The sequence below is a fragment of the Bombus pyrosoma genome, linkage group LG9 (genome assembly GCF_014825855.1).
Source record: "Bombus pyrosoma isolate SC7728 linkage group LG9, ASM1482585v1, whole genome shotgun sequence".
Lineage (NCBI taxonomy): Eukaryota > Metazoa > Arthropoda > Insecta > Hymenoptera > Apidae > Bombus > Bombus pyrosoma.
Genome location: NC_057778.1, coordinates 2,458,980 through 2,478,681, shown reverse-complemented (window position 1 = coordinate 2,478,681; position 19,702 = coordinate 2,458,980). Strand labels below are relative to the sequence as shown.

The 19,702-nt window shown below is 33.0% G+C and overlaps 1 protein-coding gene across 2 annotated transcripts in view; it reads left to right on the top strand.

The window, feature by feature from the left end:
* Positions 1-19,702, top strand: part of LOC122570831 (autophagy-related protein 16-1) — a 606,503-nt gene that overhangs the window by 559,811 nt on the left and 26,990 nt on the right. For both annotated transcript variants that reach the window (XM_043733702.1, XM_043733703.1), the window contains 4 exons: positions 8,003-8,123; positions 15,933-16,112; positions 17,762-17,846; positions 18,267-18,413. In XM_043733702.1, the coding sequence (XP_043589637.1) occupies positions 8,003-8,123; positions 15,933-16,112; positions 17,762-17,846; positions 18,267-18,413 (533 nt within the window). The remainder of the gene's footprint in view (positions 1-8,002; positions 8,124-15,932; positions 16,113-17,761; positions 17,847-18,266; positions 18,414-19,702) is intronic.

Genomic DNA, 19,702 nt, shown 5'->3' with positions numbered 1-19,702 from the left:
GTTAGTATATACAAGAATGCCAAATGATCAGTATTACCATCCAGTACCAGAAAATTTCAAAGGGATTTCGATTTTGTCCTAGTAAACATCAAATGCCAAACTATAAATCCTCTTTTACATACATTAAACATAAAATCCTGCAAATTATATATTAAATGCAATAAATCCATGATATATGTGATCATATATGCAATTAATAGCAACATATCGATATAATCGCAGGCATACGTCAAATGTTTTTAACCTTTCCCAATAAAATTCTTAAAAACATATATCAAATAAACAAATTGACTCGTTCTTCCTTTTACACCAAGTTACACACTGAATAAAATCCGAAACACACACGCCGACAAATCCAATAAATTTTCAAACAGATATTTAACATTTGCAGTATAAACGTCTGGAATACTTAGCTGTACGAATACCTTTTCACTAATATTTACGGCGAATAAAGTTTAGTAATTCGTAGCATGTATTATATCTATAACCGCGCGCGCATACGGAAATTTATCGATCCTGTTATTAATTCGATCCCCACCCCATCTCTTAGCCTCTAATTAATTTGATTTTCCAGTTGACTATGTGCGCTATTCACCATTCACTTGTCTGTTTATACGGTGTCACTTTATAGCGGGCGGTTTTTGCCGCGTAAAAGTCCATGTAACAGGTTAACATGCTATAATCTTCGGCCGGGAAAACCAATAAAACGGCGATATCTCATGTCGTTGGTCGACATTTCATGATGGCGCACTAAGTCACGTGTACATCGGATCTTTTTGCACGCGGCCAAGCGGCCACGATTCTTCCTCCTTCGGTCTTCTCATCAAGTATCGAGCGTGGCTACGACAACCTTCGGCCAATCAAACCCAAACCATCGGCCAAGTTGGATGTAATTATGGGATAGGACGTTAAGGCGGCGGAATTCCGCTTCGCGGAAACACTCTGTGCCGTGCTGTACTAACGAAGTGGCAGTGAAAAACGATGAGAACGCTATAGAACCGTCGCTTGGCGTTCGCCTGCCTAGTATTCCAGTATGTGTAAACTTTGCTTAGAGCAACGCATATATAACCTCCGTGTCTTACCTGAGATGTTTTCCGCGGAAGTTGCCGATGTTTGTTTTGCAGCTAACAACAGCCGATTTACGTGAATCGATACATGATACGATAAAACTTTGTACAGTCGAGTAAAGCATATTTTTGCTTTGGGAAAACTAGAATGGATTCGGTTACATCCTTAACGCATTCCCATGGTCGGCTGAGTTACGTTTCGCTATATGTTTCTCAGTAGATTTCTTGCGATTTCTAGTGGAAAATCTTGTGTTATGTTAATTGGTGAGGTTGTTTAGATTTCTTTTTTGATTACCGATGAAAGTACAGTTGACTGTATTTATTTAGAAGTATTATATAAAGTACGAGAAGATTTTCTAAAGTGAGAGTAATAATAATTGTGACATGGATGATTTATTTCAATGATAATTCCCAATGTTATGATAAATTAGTTACGACAACATTTTGTTATTTTTATAAACATTCCACTATATTTCGTATTTATATGTTTCATATATATCAAATAGCCACTGGAATGAAAAGAGAAATTGTTCCATAATCAATAACATTTTGGAAATTATGGAAACTTTATATCTATTTTAATTATGAGATAGTTTTAATGCTATGCATATATCAAATGGCGGCATGAACAATGTACGTCAGTTTATAATGTTATTATGTACGCAAAATATTAAATTTGAACATCAGTACCAATAATGTTTATAATTAGAGTATAAGTTTAATATAAACAGGCTTGTAATGATAGAGTAGTTCAAAAATCGCATTTTATATTATCCAACCAAACATTTCTAGTAAAATTAGGGTGAAATTATATACTATAGAAATTTTTACATGTTATACAAATTGTATAAATTTAGGAATATAAACCATTGCGAGGGAATGGACAAAAGAAAATACTATTTTCATTTAGTTTCACGATGTACGATGTCATTTTAGTCTTCATATTTTTGTGCTACAATATCTTCTTTATTATCCCTAAAGATATGAATGTTAAACCATAAAGAAATTGATTCATTGTTGCGTATCATATTACTTTGATGTATTCAAAGTATGAAATGTAATTTTCTTAATTTTCTTCAGTAAAACTAAGCACCATATACAAAATATACATATTACACAATATTCATACCTATTGGATAAATGATGAAAGATGATTAAGGAAAAAATAATTAATATATCGTATAACAGAGTTTTACTTTTATACATAAAAATTGGAGCTTTATTTAAAATAAACGAAAAACTACTTGGTCATACTAATACAAAAAACACAAGCAAAGAAAAATTCTTCCTCCACTAATGTCATCTGAATAATAGTTACTCTAATAATAGTTGTCAGATTTGTCTCTATATATAACTGATTATTATTCTAATAATTCTAAATTTCTTGATTGAATCATTCATTTTTCTAATATATCTATGATATATTCAATAATGCAAAACATGGATTTTATTCGTAATACGCATTCATAGGATCAACTGTCTAAATAACACGATCTTAGAAAAAGGCTAATGAAGTGCAAAGATTACTCAACAACAGCAATTTGTCGCTATAGTTACCTTTGTATACACATACTTTTATATGTAAAAGAAGAAGCTGAAAGGTGCCTACAGTGGCAAAACACGAATACAACTCGCGGCTGTGGGCTCTAAAAACGAAGACAACGCACTGGTTGTAAAACTGAGGTCGCTAGTTACTTCCAGGAAGGTTACCAGGTTCTTCTTTGCTGTTTTTACCGACTTTAATTGAACCTTCGTACAACTCAGAAGGTCCATCTATTTCTCTTTCGCAGTATTCCTCTTTCTGCTTCGAATCTTGCCGGCGGTTCACTCTCCGACAGAACTCTACGAAAGAGTTTATGCCTTTATTGCAACGATGCATCTGGTACACGTCTTCCATTGCCGTTTCAGGCTCGCCGTAAAAAGACGATATCACCTACATTTCGTGAATCTTGGTCTGTATCTTCCAAGAACGATGTATAACGTGTGATTTCGTGTTTTCAGGCGTAAAGAAGAGGAAGAGAGGAAGTTTACGTAGACCGCCGCTCGAAAATATTTGGACATTTGTTTGCTGTTGATAGAATATTATTAAATAAAATTTATTTTAATTGTTACATTGAAATGTTGTATAAGTCACACAGGTATTGTTGCTACATGAACAAAACAGAAATGCGAGGAATACTCGAATGCAATATGCTTGAATACCTCTTCGCTTCTTTCATGTTTATGCACAGTGCAGGAAAAGAATCGAACTAAAGTTAAAACTGCAACGATAAAAGCAGTTGGCAAATCGTTGCACCGATGCCCTGTGATTTTCTTAGAGGAAAATCACTTCGAACGTTGAATCGTGCGATTGGAAAAAGCCATGTAATGTTCTTATATATAAAGTTAACCTCTCGCGGACCAGTGGTTTTACCGTGAAATCGGCATTTTATTTTACCTTTTCTAGTGGTTTTTCTTGGGTTTGAAACAAAGTTACGTTTAGTTCTTTATTTGTAGAACTTGTGTCTTCAGCAACTAGTTTAATACGGAACATTACTGATATCTTCTTTGCTTTTACTGTTTGTATCTATACTATACTGTGTCTTTTTCTATTATTCAAAAATGTTAAAAAATACACGCACGCGTATAAATTTGTGTGTCCTTTAAATCTTTTATTATCATTTTGAATTTTAGTGAATTTCGCGTGATCCTCTGATTTCACTAAATATACCAATAAGTTTACTATAAGATCAATATATTTTTTGAAACTTGTATATATCTATGTCAAATTTTCTTCTTTTCATGGAAGATACTTCTTGATGCAGGCTGAAAAGTATTTATAAACAAATTCTAAGATTATTGTTAAAATAATTTATTTTATGACTTCGTATCTGTCTTATTGCCTACCTAATGCGTTTCTCATTTTTTTGTACCTTTTGCATAACCATGCATTGAGAAATATAAGTTACATATCTCCAAAAAAATTTTAAACGAACCTGTCAATTTCTAAGACAATAAATTTCTACTCTGGATTTCTTCGAGATTACCTCAAAATTTGCCTATTTGATTCACTATCGAAGAAGAAAGACGATAAAAGAAATTTGAATCTGATAAACATCGCAAAAGAGCGTGCAATCGTAAATTCGGATCTGATTGAGCGAAAGATACAATCGGAAGAGAGAATCCAGTGGATCGTTTGATGCTCCTGTAAGAAACGAGGAACTCACCTCTGCACTTTCGACCAACTTCTCGAGATGTGGGATTATAGTATACTTTCGGTTCGCTCTCTCTTTTCCCTTTGCCCTCTTTCCGTGGGAAAAGTTCTTTTCTTGACTCGTATAACGTAGGTGGGTGCCGGTGCCCTCCTACCTGTGTTTCTTTCAAGTTACAGCCCTTCTGGCTAAACTTCTGGCCCATTAATTTACATTAGGACATTTTTCAAGAGCTCCCGACGCCCGTGTACCTTAAAATTGGCGAACTCTTCTTTTTCACGGCGCCCCGTTCCCTGCAACAGCCCTCGAGTTGTTCGTGTTTCCCTTGTCGACGTTACGCTTGAATTCTTCACCATTAAACGGCGAAGCAGAGAGGACAGACCATGTGTGTCGGATAACTTTATTAGCCTGTATATCTCGCTCTTTTATTGTTTAGAGGCGTCAATGGAAAATAGTGGCCGACCGTTGTTGCGACTTTTACACGGTGACATTTTTATTGGGCGATGACAAAGTTCTCGAATGAATTAGTGAGCAAACTATATTTATAATTCACGCGCCTATCTCGATCGGAAGTTCTGGATAACCAGTTCTATGGGACGAAAGTACGCGAGGAAAAAGTAAAGTGCCTTCGTAAAGCGTACGCTTTGATAACTTAGAGATCGTTTTACAATTATGCATGTTCGATAAATTGAATGCTTTTTACAATATGCTGTTTGAAAGGATGTGATTATAACAAATGATATGAGCCGTATCTACTAGATTCATAAATTACAGAGTAAAGAAAACTGCGTTGAATGTAATAATTTCCTTCGAATTTATCCTTGTTTACCATTTTCTTAAAATAAATAAACTTATAGAAATAAATCATTTGCTTTTTTTGAGAAGCTGGATATTAGTCACGTATCCAAATATTGAAGTTGTGAAACTTAGAAAATGTGGAATTAGTCAATTTGGCTTCTGAAAGGGGTACATATAACGAGTAGGCGTCAATAGTAGTGACGGCAATTATGGTCAGACATCAGAATAGAAATTGACGGGGAAATGAATGTACAAGAACTTGAAAACCCATTCAGAATTGCGTGAAAAGATTTTTGACACAATGTTGATATATTTTATAGAATAGCAGATTGAAATAAACATTTTTCTTTCACATTTTCCAACTCCTTAAAGTAGTATACTATGTATATGAAAAAATCCTCAACTCTATTCTTGTCTGAATTTTATTTGAGGAAGCTTCTCCTTCTATTGTTGTACTACATTTTACACAACACTTTACGTATTACTTTTTTAATGTCTTGATTTTTTTCAATTTTTTAAAAAATATTTCCAGTGTACTATTTAGAGCTATTAATTGGTGTATTAAGATATTTTATTATTGATTTCTTGATGATTGGAAAAATTTAGTACTGGTATAATATAAATGAAAGTGTTATGTACATGTATCGTATCTCACGAAAGTAACAAGTAAAGTAACAAGCAATTTAATTTGATTACATTTATGACTAAAATGAATTAATAATTGGTGTTTATAATTCATTCATATCCGAGATATTTCTTACTTATAGGAACGAAGTGATTATATAGTGATTACTGATAAGCATAATTACCAAATTATTATACATTAGTATTATTATTACATTTTAATTATTTCATAAACGTTAATATATCGATAATGTCAAAATATTCTATTTTCGTAATTGAGTTATTGGAGAGGCTATTTCTCATGAGATTAAGTTAATTATATACACCATTTTGTACTGTATTATTTATATAAAACGAAATGTATATATATATATATATGGACATATAGGCCATCTAGTTTTGAATCTATAAAATATATATTATCCGTAGTTATAATAATTTTCTCTCGTTATAAACTGGTTATCTATAAATACCGGTTCTTAATACGATACGTCGTGATTTTATGAAAATTTTTTCAAGACTGCTTTAGCAATGTTACTAGCAATCTGGCTGTATTATAATATAGTAGAATTTACAATGAAATTTCACATCACGTCATTTAAATACCTCAATACATATTTCATTCTACGATGCAAGGGAATAAGCGATAATAATATATTGAAATTAAAATGATCAATACGTTTTGCATTTAGATCATGTTTTAGGATACTAACCGAAATTAATATGAATATTGACACGTAACTTCAAAGCGTATTCATTGATTTAATCAAAGTCACGCAACTGGGTAATTGAGGTTGACGTAGATATACTAACAATTGAAATATTGTAACCATATTCGCATTAGTTTTTCGTATTATATTATCGTTTCGTTTAAATACGTATACATTTTTGTTATTTAAGTTACAAATGTCTATATTGACTAAACTATGAATTACGGTGGTTACTATTGCATTCATTCTAATAAATCTAAACTGAAACAACTAATTATTAGAATTTTATAACAATTATATTTACATTATATTTTCTAATATTGATGAAAATTATCGTATTTCAGTTACACACGCCCTTTTAATATAATTCCAGAAATCGATATACATGCAATATTTGTTTTATTTTTTTAACGTGTAAATAGAATTCAGTAAAATGTCGAGAATACATACAAAAAATCTATCTGTGTCAATAACACGATCCTAGCTAGAAATTCAATTTATTTTAGCAGAAGCAATTTATATATTTCATTCATATTTATTAATTTCATACTATTTCTATTTGATTTTATTTCATTACGTATTTTATTTAGTTAACGGCCATATGGTAGGCCTTATAATCTCCATTATTTCTTAGTACGTTAACGATGCATTATATTCCTAGTACCTAACAACATATTCCAGCACGTTAAGAAATTATTGACCTTATTAATTGATCACTCATAGCTTTCCTTGTTAACATGTATCAGCTCGATGCAAACAGAGTGTAGAGTATATTACATCGAAGCCTAATAGTGACATACATGTAGAATCACTGAAGCATCTTTGTCGCATGTACTCAGAAGATTTTCAAACTCAATTTCCTCGAAAAGGAAACCTGGTATACACTATAAGCCTCTTCGGTTGCAACACAAATTACATCGTGCCTTGCATACAGTGCATACCGTAACTATTTTACATTACAGTTCCAATCACTTATACATGTTTCTTATTTCACGTGAAATAAAATTACACAGAATTTAAGTTTAATTTCCATTTTGTATCTTACTTTCATTTATTGTGTAGTTATATAAAGCAACACATATATTAATAAGCAACGTATTCTACATACAGATTTGTACAAATCCTTTTTAAATCAAACGATTAACGAAAAATATTTTTTAAATGAGTTTAATTGAAGAATGTTATATAAAACGTAATCTACAAAAAATCTAAAATCTGACTCATAACAGAAAATGAATTAAAAGAATTTTGATCTATAGAATTATATAGAAGTTTTATACATATAAAAAAGCTGACAGTTAATAGACTTATCAAACCATTAATATGAAAAAGCTACGAGTTTTTCGACATAAAAATTTCGTAGTCATAGAATTACAAGTATTCCATGTGAAAATAAGTATCTTTACAGAATTTAATAGATAACTTTCCATAACTCATGCTATCAAGAGAACTTTTCACAGTTCAGAACCACAGCAATATGCTCGCCAGTAGAATCCAAGCATCCAATTGCTACGAATCATTTTTAATACGTCACGTAGATTACAAATGATCCTATTATCACGCGGAACGAGTTGGTAAATGTTCCAAAACGACATTCCCATTTCTGTTTCAGCACACTCTAACGGGCCACTGTGGGAAGGTGATGGCGGCGAAGTTTCTTGGCGAGCCTTCAAAAGTAGTTACTGGCAGTTACGATCGTACCCTAAAAATTTGGGACCTGCGTAGCAAAGCGTGTAAGTAACCAGTGCCAAACAAATAGCAAGCGTTTAGCGTACACAGTATACTGGCGCACTCTTATCCTTAACCGTAACCAGAACGTTGTTGCGCTATAGACAGAAAATAATGTACGGCATTACCGGTAATCACGCTCCTCATTATTGCCATTAGTCATGAATAATGCTAATATACTTACTAGCGTCGTGGGACAATAAAAGGTGCGCGACTCTGCCTCTTCGTATGTACGCCTATTACCAGCCATAAGTTTGAGGCCACCCTTAACTGTACTGTACGTGGACGAATTGTTTTAAGAAAATTGAACGACTGTTACAGAGTTTACTAACGACTGTAAAATCAATCACCGTGTTGTAGGTTTGCGTAGAAACATGAGATGAATTGCTTAATCCATTATTTGTTATCTCGTAGTACAGAGTTTATAAATGACAATAGAATTAATTAATAGAGTGCGCTCTATTAATTATATTATTTATATTATAATTCGTATAATATACTAATATTTAGTTAGTTCTTATATACATTATTTATATTATCAATTAGTTAAATTAGTTAAATAGTTCTACCTGCAGATAGACCTATGGATACGTAGAAATATCTTGTAGTAATTTGAAGAAACTAGCTCCATGAATGGTTGTCTCTTTTTTCCCTTTACGCAATTGCCTATTTTCTTTCTTAGATAGTTATGTATTTTTTCTCTTTTTACATTTGAAGTACTGCGATATTGCCTCGTTATCGATACGTGAACTAGATCTTGTTAGTTTAATCCGTAGTGGAATAAAAATAAGGCACTACAAGTGGGACAGGTCAAAGAATTGAACATTATATATATATATACGTATACGTTCTTCAACCATTAAAGCGTGAAATTAATGCGAGCGAATGTAGAACTACTATTATCATTGTTTTCGTTTGAAATTCTTCTACGGTTTAATATTCTAATCATACGCGTTTTAAAGTATCCTCAAGATAACAATTTTTATTCGTTGCCGTATCCACGTATTTGCGTCTAAGTTTATGGTTTCTGAATATATATACGGTAATCTAATAATTTTTAATATTTATATTTTATATAAAAGTAAAATGTTACTTTCGGTTTAGGTATATAATAGCATTGAATCATTTAAAAATATTTCTAAATAATCTATGGATAAATTGATACAATGAATTAATTCTACGTGTTTTAATAGATTACAATGTCTCGTTATATTAAAATAATAGGTTACTAGTATAAAAAAATTCTTTGCAAGTGGGTAGTTCAATTTCCTCGCACCTTTATATTCGATTCTCGGCATCTTCTCGTTGCTTTCCCTTATTTACGAGCGCCCGTAAAGCCATTACACGCCTAATTCGAATCATCAGGAGGCATAACGTTGCCGTAATAGAGGAATCTAAAATAGCGTCGACGATGTTGTGCGATAACTTTGCCGGATTATGATACATAAAAGAGAGATTATTTCATGTAAAAAAATAAAAAATTCTATTGAATATAAAAGGAGCTTCATTTAGCGTGTTTATAATGCTCTTATTTAATTTATAGCGTGATTTGTGCCTAGCATTATGGTTATAGCTATTACTTAAAATCAAAGAATAGTGAAAAATACATAAAAATGTTACTGACATTGCTAAGATTATCCTATTCCTGCAAGTAGTAACAATGTCACGTGTAAGAAGTGATACCAAAGATTTCTCAAACGAGACGTTGGCTCTAAGCCAAAATGTCCACAGACTACGTATCGGTGACTGCAAGAAGTTCGAGGTTCAGAAACAACAAACATTACTGAATCAAAAACGGTCGAAAAATGGAAAGAAAGTTATTGACGTTACCAGAGAATACTTCAGCAACTGGAAATATTTCAACGTTTAAGAATGACGATACATTTTCTTCATAAAATACATAAAGTGTGGAATTAAAAATAGAAAATATTTTTTCTAGGCCTAATATAAGCTTAAGGTTCAATTGTTGCGTAAAAGTATTCTTCGATCTTCCAAGTCATTAAACACTTTTACACACTTTCAAGCAAATATAAACCTCACCATAATGACCATAATAATTGTCGGATCATATTATTTTTATTTCGCCTGTAGTTCGTCACTGATTATAATTTAATGCTCGAACTTTGGGATCTTCTTAAGGATTTTTAATATATTCGGAAGATGACTGGTTCGTAAAAGGATCGAATAAAAGTGATCTTTCGTTGCGTCGTCACTTCGTGAGATTAATTAAGACGATAACGTTCTTATCAGCAGTTAGCGAAATCTTTTCGAAGTTGCTTCAACCTGCAGTTTTCTTGTCGGGAGACGAGCTTTTGTTCTTGATCAGTGACGGCTCTAACGGATGATGTTTTTCGATAAAAAGGACTCGATAAGAAATTGGTAAATTCATGCGGGATGAATGCGCCCATTTTCAAGGTAGATGGGACGAACGATTAAACGGAAGTTCCGACAAGAAGAAATTTAATTTAGATCAGCTTGTAACGAGACAGCCTTAATTCTGTTCCACCGGTTTTAATATAAAAGTTTGCAAAGTTTTTTGAATAGATTATTTGGCGAATCGCCTAGTGTCTTAAACTGAATATTTTAGCGTGAAAATTTTAATGAAATGCAAATTGCTTGTATACAGACCGTTAACGAAGATGTATAATACGTGTCGTTGTTGGCAAGGAAATTTGATTTTTATTTTCCTCTTTTTTCTTTCGAACTGTATTAAAAAGAAGCGTCACGTAATATTTTTAATATTCATGTTTTATTCTCCACCTAAAGCAGCGAGGAGGTTTTGAATTTTCCCTGATATTCTGTTCTAAAGAATGAAAGCAACGTAATCAGGTAACAAAAATTTGCGTGATTTTTGATGCTGTAAAAATAAGATTATCCACGTCAAGTTTTGTACATGTTCTAGATTCGAACTTGTATAAATGATTGCAATTTACGATATTGTATTGGACGCGTGCATAAGTTTACGTGGATACTTCTGTATAATTTATTTGCAAAAACGAGGAATTACAAACTTTACTGTACGGTCACTAATTTTCCTATATTCAGATAAAATCTCTGCAAAAGAAGATAGTAATACAATTTTTTATCGGTTCAAAAAAAAAAAAAAAAAAGGGAACGATTAAGAGAATAGTGAAAAGCTATGATCCCGTCACGTTCATCGAGGATCACTATGAAATATATCCGCGGTGCAGTGACGAAAATGCTTCGACGTGTTATATTTATTATTCAAATATTTACCTAGAACGGTCAACAAATATCGGAATTATTTTAGAAACCATCATCGCATAGAAATAAAACCGTTAGTTTCCATCTATAATATCAATTTGTGTGCACGCGGCAATTGTCAGCCGTTTACATGAGAAATATTATGCTTAATAATGCTTTCATACATGATTCCTTTTATTTTATTTTTTCTTTATTAAATGTCACCTGTCATCTCTCGATTTGATATATGTTCCCATTGCAAAGTTTTAAAAGATTACATATTCTTCTTTATTTCTACTCCATGAAAGATTTCATTTTTAAAACAGTTTTTACACATTTGTCTCTTTACATACTTTCGTGATCTCTGTGGCTTCTACGTAGGTTTTCAGATTTGTTTCAAACCTTACCAACACAACCGTGATAATTCTGTCTCATTGCGTATAACTATAATTTTGTATAACACGTAATATATTCATAAAAAGTTTCTACAGGTGACCGAATATTTTTGCGAGCCATTGTTGACGAGACTTTACGTCATGCAATTAATTTTAGAACGAAATTATAATGTTTGTAACGGATAGAGTATTCCACGGTAACAGTTATGTCTCTTTTCGATTATTTACCTACAAGTTCTCTGTCGACAGGTCGTGTGGCAACAATCTCGGCAACTGTGGGTAAATTTCGCTATGATCCTTCAGTCGAATCTTGCAAATTAATACGACCGGTGTACTATCATCCACGGCAGGCTACATCGTGTATCCTTTGTCAATAGAACTCCACCTACCATTGGGGGCCGCACATCACCCACAACTTCGGCTACCTCTGTAGCAATGTTGACCAGAGTGTAAATCGATATCTCGAACAGAGTTCCTCGAATGATATGGTTTCACGAGATTAGTCAACCGTCCATAGGGACCGAATTGTAAATCCTGCATACATTTGCAAACTATTCATGCCTTTCGCTGGTTCGCGCTTCATATCGGTTGATCATGTCCATTCACCTCGTTCAATTTACTTTTCGTACCCTTTAAAGTCGCCCCTATTTGCTGAAAGAGTCTCACCTACTCTGTACTTCACCGCGGCGAATAGCCACTTTCACCCCGCCACTAAATTATCACTTTTGCCCCTTTCTTCAAAGCACCGCTTATCACGTAAAGATCGCGGCTTGAAAACGTGCAAGGGTCTAGCTTATACCGCCGCTGAATCTTCAGCTACGATCTGTATTTCTTTTTCGGGATACGATCGGTTTCGAACGGTTGTAAATAATCGGCTTATCCCTTTCTAAATCATCAATCCGATAATAAAAATCCTATTCCACATAATTTCCCTGGAAATATAAGGTGTTTCGGTGAGATTGCATAACGGTGGAACGAATAATTTTTTATGATAAAGGTGAATTGAAGCAATGCGATAAAACTGACACGAGCGAGATCACGATTTCTGGAATATCAATTCCCAAATTCGATCTCCAGTTCGATTTAATACACCGCGGCTCATGAAAATATTTGAATACTCATCGAATTTTATTGTGTTATTTTTACTTATTTTATTATTATTTTATTTTTTATGACTTATTATATCTTTCCACAAATCTGCGAATATCACTCACATTACGTACACGTTTGTTCAACGACCGCTGTCTCTGTGTACTTTCAAACTCTGCAGATAATCCCAGTCATTCTGAAATCACTCTGTACAGCAATACTGGAACAGAGGATCGTGTACTCGTTCAACGCAAAAAGTGGAGTTCTTTTGCTAAGTTGTCCCAAGCGGATACGAGCACTCGATGAATCTAAACGCGGAAAGGCGAAACTTCAATCCTTTTTTTTTTTTTTATTTTCAAAAACAGCGCAAGCGCACTAGTGCGGGCTTGTCTTTTTTCTCTTCCAATTCGACGTTCCCCTCTTTCTTCCCTCCTGTCGTATATATTCTTTACACGTATAAATATAAAGCTGGTTTAGTAAATCCAGTAGGACACACTTGAACCGTTCGCTGAAATTTGTACGCTTTCACGAGTTAAATCCGAGTTAATTTCACATAGGCGGAGATAGAAGAACCGGGGGCAGGTTGATACACACAGACACAAGCCGGACATTCATTTTGGTTCAGGGTTCTCACGCTTTTGTTGTGAACGCGGTCCTACGGGCAAAATAGTGAAAACCAAGCCCGGTGCTATCACAGAAAGGCGGACGACGGTGGAAGAGGTGTACAAAAGTTTAGCGCAAATAAATCTCGCTACGCAAGGAGCGGACAATGGAGAACGGCGTTGCTGAAAGCGCGTTTAAGCGTGAATTATTGTTTAGCCAGGACGCTTTAAGACAAAAACCGATGCTTAAAGTGGATCAGCTGTTTTCTATCGGATTATTACCTATCCCTCTTCGCTACTCTTCCTATCGTTTTGTTAATGTTTCGCAGCTGCATCGGCTTACGGGTACAACTGCTGCGTTTCTTCCATTTTAATTGGAGTATTCCTGTTTATAAACAGCAAATAGTTAGCAGAGCCAGAATATCTGGCAAGAGAGATGAAGATTTATCACTTAAAGTGGTATCATTTTCTTATCTTCCTCGCCTTAAATAATTTTCGGATAATGGGTAAATGGATTATAGTAATTGTTCCATTCAGAATATTTGATATACCATAAAGTCGGAGATTAATGTAGTTTCGTATAAATAAGGGATTCAAATTTTGTATCGTATATTCTGTGTTCAACTTTTTATATCTTCTCTGTTAGGGAATTCTAGGAATGCTCATTCATTATTTAAAGTACCAATGTATGGGACGTAACAAATAATTTATTTCGAAATTTACTGGTTCCTCAATACCAACTTATACCAAACTTATATCATTCTATCTTTATTTACAAAAACTAAAACTCATTAATTCGTCCTCGTTACTTTTTAAGTTAAGTTATCGTAGATATTCTAATAAATGACGATTGATGAATAATGATAAACGGCGTCATTAGCTGGCTGAGAGTAATTTGTTTCCTGTTTTAATAACTTTTTGCGATTCCCTCATGGTTATATCTGAAAGATCCATTACTCATTCTTGGAAATCGTTTTATACCATATGTATGGTTTTATGGCAGATGAATTGCTTGACACAAGTCGTTAGAAATGTAGATTAGCCTCAAAAACTCACAAAAGAGAGCGTGTTCGCGAGATTGAAAGCGCTCGGAAACTCGCGTTTATAGTTAACTGTAATCCATTGAGAACCCTTCTCAGCTAATACGGGTAGCAGCAGGAAAAGTGAATCGACGACGAGAAACGCTTAGGTACTTTAGACTGTACTTCGGTTGCTCGAATCCGGAAACTGTTGCTGTTTGCAACGTGTAACGGAGGAAACGGATACAAAGGGCATAAAATGTGTCTATAAACTTCGCGTAAATGTATACGAACGTGCAATTAATACTTACGCATCAGCGAGTGCTGTAACTGAATAATAAGAATTTAGAATTCCGTTGATTTTATCAAAGTAAATTATAATTATATATCACCGGAGAAAGTAAAATAAACATAAAAGTTAATTTCTATTGCAGGTTATCGAAGAATCAATTGAGTTTAGAAATTACTTTTATATTCAATATATTTGTTATATGAATTGGACAATATGTCTCAAAGGAAATGTAATTGCTATTGTTAATTATACTAGTTTTATATTATACCATATTTTCTTAGATATAATATCTAATACTTATTCACGACGTATAGTTATTCTTTACATCTTTTTCTCTTAATTAATTTATATACGTATTTCTATACATATTTTCAAATTTAATATTCTTTTCTCCATTTTGCATAGGGAAATTCAAAGTAAATATGGCAAAGGAAATAGCCAAGACATCGATATGTTCTTTCAAAAAATTTATCTAAATTTGCATTTAAATATCTATAAAGATTATTCGAGAATTCAGTGGTCAATTATTGGGTTTGGAACGGGGAATAAAATTAAACAGCTGACCATGCCCAAACTGTTCATTCGTACGATTGAAAATTTTACATAGAAATGCCCGTTTTACGTTGTCAATGGTGATCTATATTAAATCAAAGATGATTTACTAGCCGATCAATTGGCTTGTCGAACTTACCGCGACGATACGTCGCGTCGGTTATTGATATCGCTTGAGGCACTGTGCTTCCTGTGAAGATGGAATTACTGGGTCCAATTACTTCATGGCGATGCATCATACCCGTCAACTTAGGTGTACCGACGTAAGCAGATTTTATGTGAATACAGAAATACACGATCTGATTGAAATTTCAGATGTAGAAACAATTGCGTCTATTCTTTCTAGGGTATTGTAATACACGTTACAATGTACATACATATGCAGTAAATATTGCAAAAGCAAATTTTTAATCATTAATTCTTCTAGATAAAATATGAAACGTACAAGACCAGGAATATAGATTCACAAAATAGTAAAAGTTATCGTCTAATAAATATTCATAGGTACAGTTGTTAAATTATTATTCGAATGTGTATCATATGTGTAATAATTTTTTGTTATATAAATAATTAATCTGATAAAATACTTCTATCAAATAAACGTTTTACAAAATTTATTTTCAATACAGATAGTTGATGTAAGTTCAATTTTGTTTTACAGGTATAGAGACAAAGTTTGCGGGTTCCAGTTGTAACGATCTTGTAACTTCTGATGGTGCTGGCTCTACAATAATTAGTGGCCATTTCGATCAGAGAATTAGATTTTGGGACACCAGAGCCGAGTCCAGTTCGAACGATATTTTATTGGAAGGGAAAGTGACGTCGCTAGATTTATCTCGTGGTAAGTTTCCTTTCCAGATACTTTGTATAACTTTCCCTTTCCTGTCATGGAGTTATCACCCCTAATTCCTGGAATTGCTTCTACGAAGCGAATGGCGCGTAATAATTCAACAAATTACAGAAAAAATGTCGATCTCCAAACAGGAGATCGAGCTCTTTATTTCCACACACTTGTACAATGAAATAAATGATATAATGTTCGCGGTTTGCAACGATAGACTTTAAAGTTCAGGGTAGTTCGGACTTATGCAGACTGCAGACTAGCTCGGGTGATTTCGGGAGGAGTATTTATATTCTTTTATTTGTTGGAGTGGGAGAAAGAGTTTGGTTGTACGGGTGTATCATATGTTTGGAGTGACTGGATGTTACCCTGGCGGTCACTCATGATAAGATGCTTGGGATTAACTATCTTATCGCATAGTAAGTCAAATTTACTCTGTGACACGAACGTCGTTGTTATTGGTAACGCTTAGTCGGTGATTACTTCGTTATTAATTAGTCACCGAAAAGATATATCATATTTTTTGCTTGATAATCATGCGACTATTTTGATCGAATTCGTTAGACTTTTTCACTGAGAAGGATACCAGCCTTCTGAATTATGCACATGAAATATTTACAAGGTTTCTAAAAATATCCAAGCATCATTATTTAACGCCATAAATACGTAATTGGAATATTCGTGTGACTTTCTTATATAAGCTTAAATTTGAAAAAAAGACCCACGAATAAAATCCGAGAAAGGTTAGAGGCATCTATTTTATCTAAACAATTTTTAAAATACTTCGTCATAAATTACTTTAAAAGAAATTTAAAATTAATAAGGAAACTGTGACAATTCTGTTCCAACAACTTCTTAATTCTAGAATCAACAATGATTTTTATAAATTTGGAATAATGAAGTTACTTGATTGGTAAAAAGCTACAAGCAATCATGCACAGTTTACCTTGATTAAATGTAAAATGTTCCAAGGAAACTAAGTGCGGTTACAATTTTAGTTGAGGGAACACTTGAGAATTGTCTGTTCTATGAACACTGAACACTCTATGATGACATTTGAAATATTCATATCCAGAAACATCTGTTAGGTTGTCATACTTATTAAAGAATTCTTTGGGAATATGCAGCTCGCGTTTCATTAATTTCGGCAAAGCGAGAATAGAACACGAATGAAACGATATTGCCAGAGACTGTAGAATTCTGCTCGATTACATCGCGCCAGTTTAATGGTTTTCCTTTATCATTCAACGTAATACATTATGTATACTTCCATTAAAGTATAATGTACCATTTCTTAGGAAATGTGGCCGGTAGATTCACAATGAAACCTTTCTCGAACGCCTCCCCATAAGATTTATGCGTCTCGAAAAGGAATTATTTACTTAGCATCTCGGTGCATTTCAAGCCGTAGTAAACGTATTTTTTCCTCTCCTTACGTACTTTTTCTTTTTGTCGCCATTAGAATAATAGAGCAACACCGCGGAAACTTCACCGCGACATGAAGTAAATGCAATCAGAACATAATCAGCGATTATGTTTATTCAAACAGAATAGACAAGCTGTTGTATTGCTAACCGTATTAGCACAACCAATTTAACTTTAACATTAACGACATGCAAATTCAAATAGCGGCACCTGCTTGTTTCCAGATGCAAATTACCTTCTCAGCTGTGTCAGAGACGATACGTTAAAACTCATTGATTTGCGAATGAAGAAGATCATTGGATCATTTAGGTGAGTATAATTTTATTATGGATATATTTAACATTACACAACCTACAAAGTGAAATGCAGAAGTAGAGAAACGGGCCTGTTACATGTTCGATTTTGTACAATTTTATATAACTTGAGCTATCAAGACTTGAACCAAAGCATCTTCAGTTAAATATATTTTAAATTTTTTATTCGGTTTCATAGAATTTTAAAGATTTTAATGTTTGATTCCTTTTACGTTTCATTGGTAACTATTCAATTTAATAGTTATGTGCAAAGTAATGTAGTATCGTAGTTACACTAATATCTAATAATATTCTGGTACGCATATATCACAAGTATATTTCAGCAAACATTTCATTTCGATGAAATCGTTGGATTAAAGTATCTTTCCGTATGGAACAGGAAATTAATTACGTACGTTACTGTATTTTTTTTTAGTGCTGATGGGTTTAAAGTTGGCTTTGATTGGACGAGAGCAACTTTCAGTCCAGATGGCCAATACATAGCGGTTGGTTCTTCGGATGGATCTGTTTTCATTTGGTCAGTCACTACCAATATGATTGAAACTGTGCTGAAAAACCATTCGTAAGTAGCTGTCCTACATAATTAGTAATGATTAATCAATGCTACTAACTGAAATCTAGTCGCATCTTTTTTTAATTAATTATTTGAAATTATTTAATACTATTACGCTGTAAAATAATTCAGTTATATTATTCATAACTGTTACAAAAGCAATAATATACAATAACTTCAAAGTAACAGAATATTTAATGATTTTATGTGGTGCCGTTTGATTTTTAAGCAAAATAAAATCTTTCAATGATTAATTCATGAAATACAGCGATATATATTTTCAGTCAAATTTACAATCTTGTTATGAAAATGTAGGTGATTGAAATTTATGGGAATATGTAAAACACTCTTTTTTTCACTGTTTATACTATGTGCTCATTATTTATACTTGTATTACGAATATTAATAATGGTGGATATTCGTTTGTCAGAAAATTTGTTAATTAAACTCACTTATCATACGTAATAAAATATTTAATAAGTATTTTTCACTCTGTGAATTTGAAAAATTCTGACGACACCTTCATAAACTTTAGAAACAGTTTTGTACCTTTTTCCTGTAATATTAAAATATACTAAAAACTGAAATTATAAGTCAGTATCATTGAGAATATTAGTATTCCGTATCAATCCCATATTGATTACAACCATTCATATCAAATCGCGTAATCAGAAATGAACCTAATTGAATCGTACAAGTACGTATATAGTAACCAAACACAGACCCGAAGCAACGATTGGTGATTCATGCTACCAATTCAAACTGTACGGTATAATCACTTACATTAATTTCATTGTGTTTGGTTTAATCGAATGAACTTAGGTTTACGATTAATCGTACCAACCGTGTTTCTACACCATCTTATTCATTACTCTAATTACCGATTCCTGTATAAGATAGATAACTGTTTCAAAAGCTTATCTCGAAGAAAAATTCATAAATTTTCATATTATCGGTACAAAAAGTTAATTCGGCAACGACAACTAAATGGCTACTTTCAGTCTTGAATTATTTGCATAATTGCTATTAAACTAGTATTATAAAATATACGTAGTAATATATACACCATTCCTCTTTTTAAATGAAATATTTCATAATTTATTTCAAACTATTAGATATAGTAAAGGAATATTAAAAATATTAATATTTATTAATTCTTAGGTACTGAATAATTTCTGTATTTATTATTTGCATAATATTCTTAGCACAAACTACATATTTTTAACACGTGCTTGAATATCAATAGTTTTAGAAGATTGGTTGCTCGTAAAAAATTAATTCGCTCTTAGGAAGAAGTT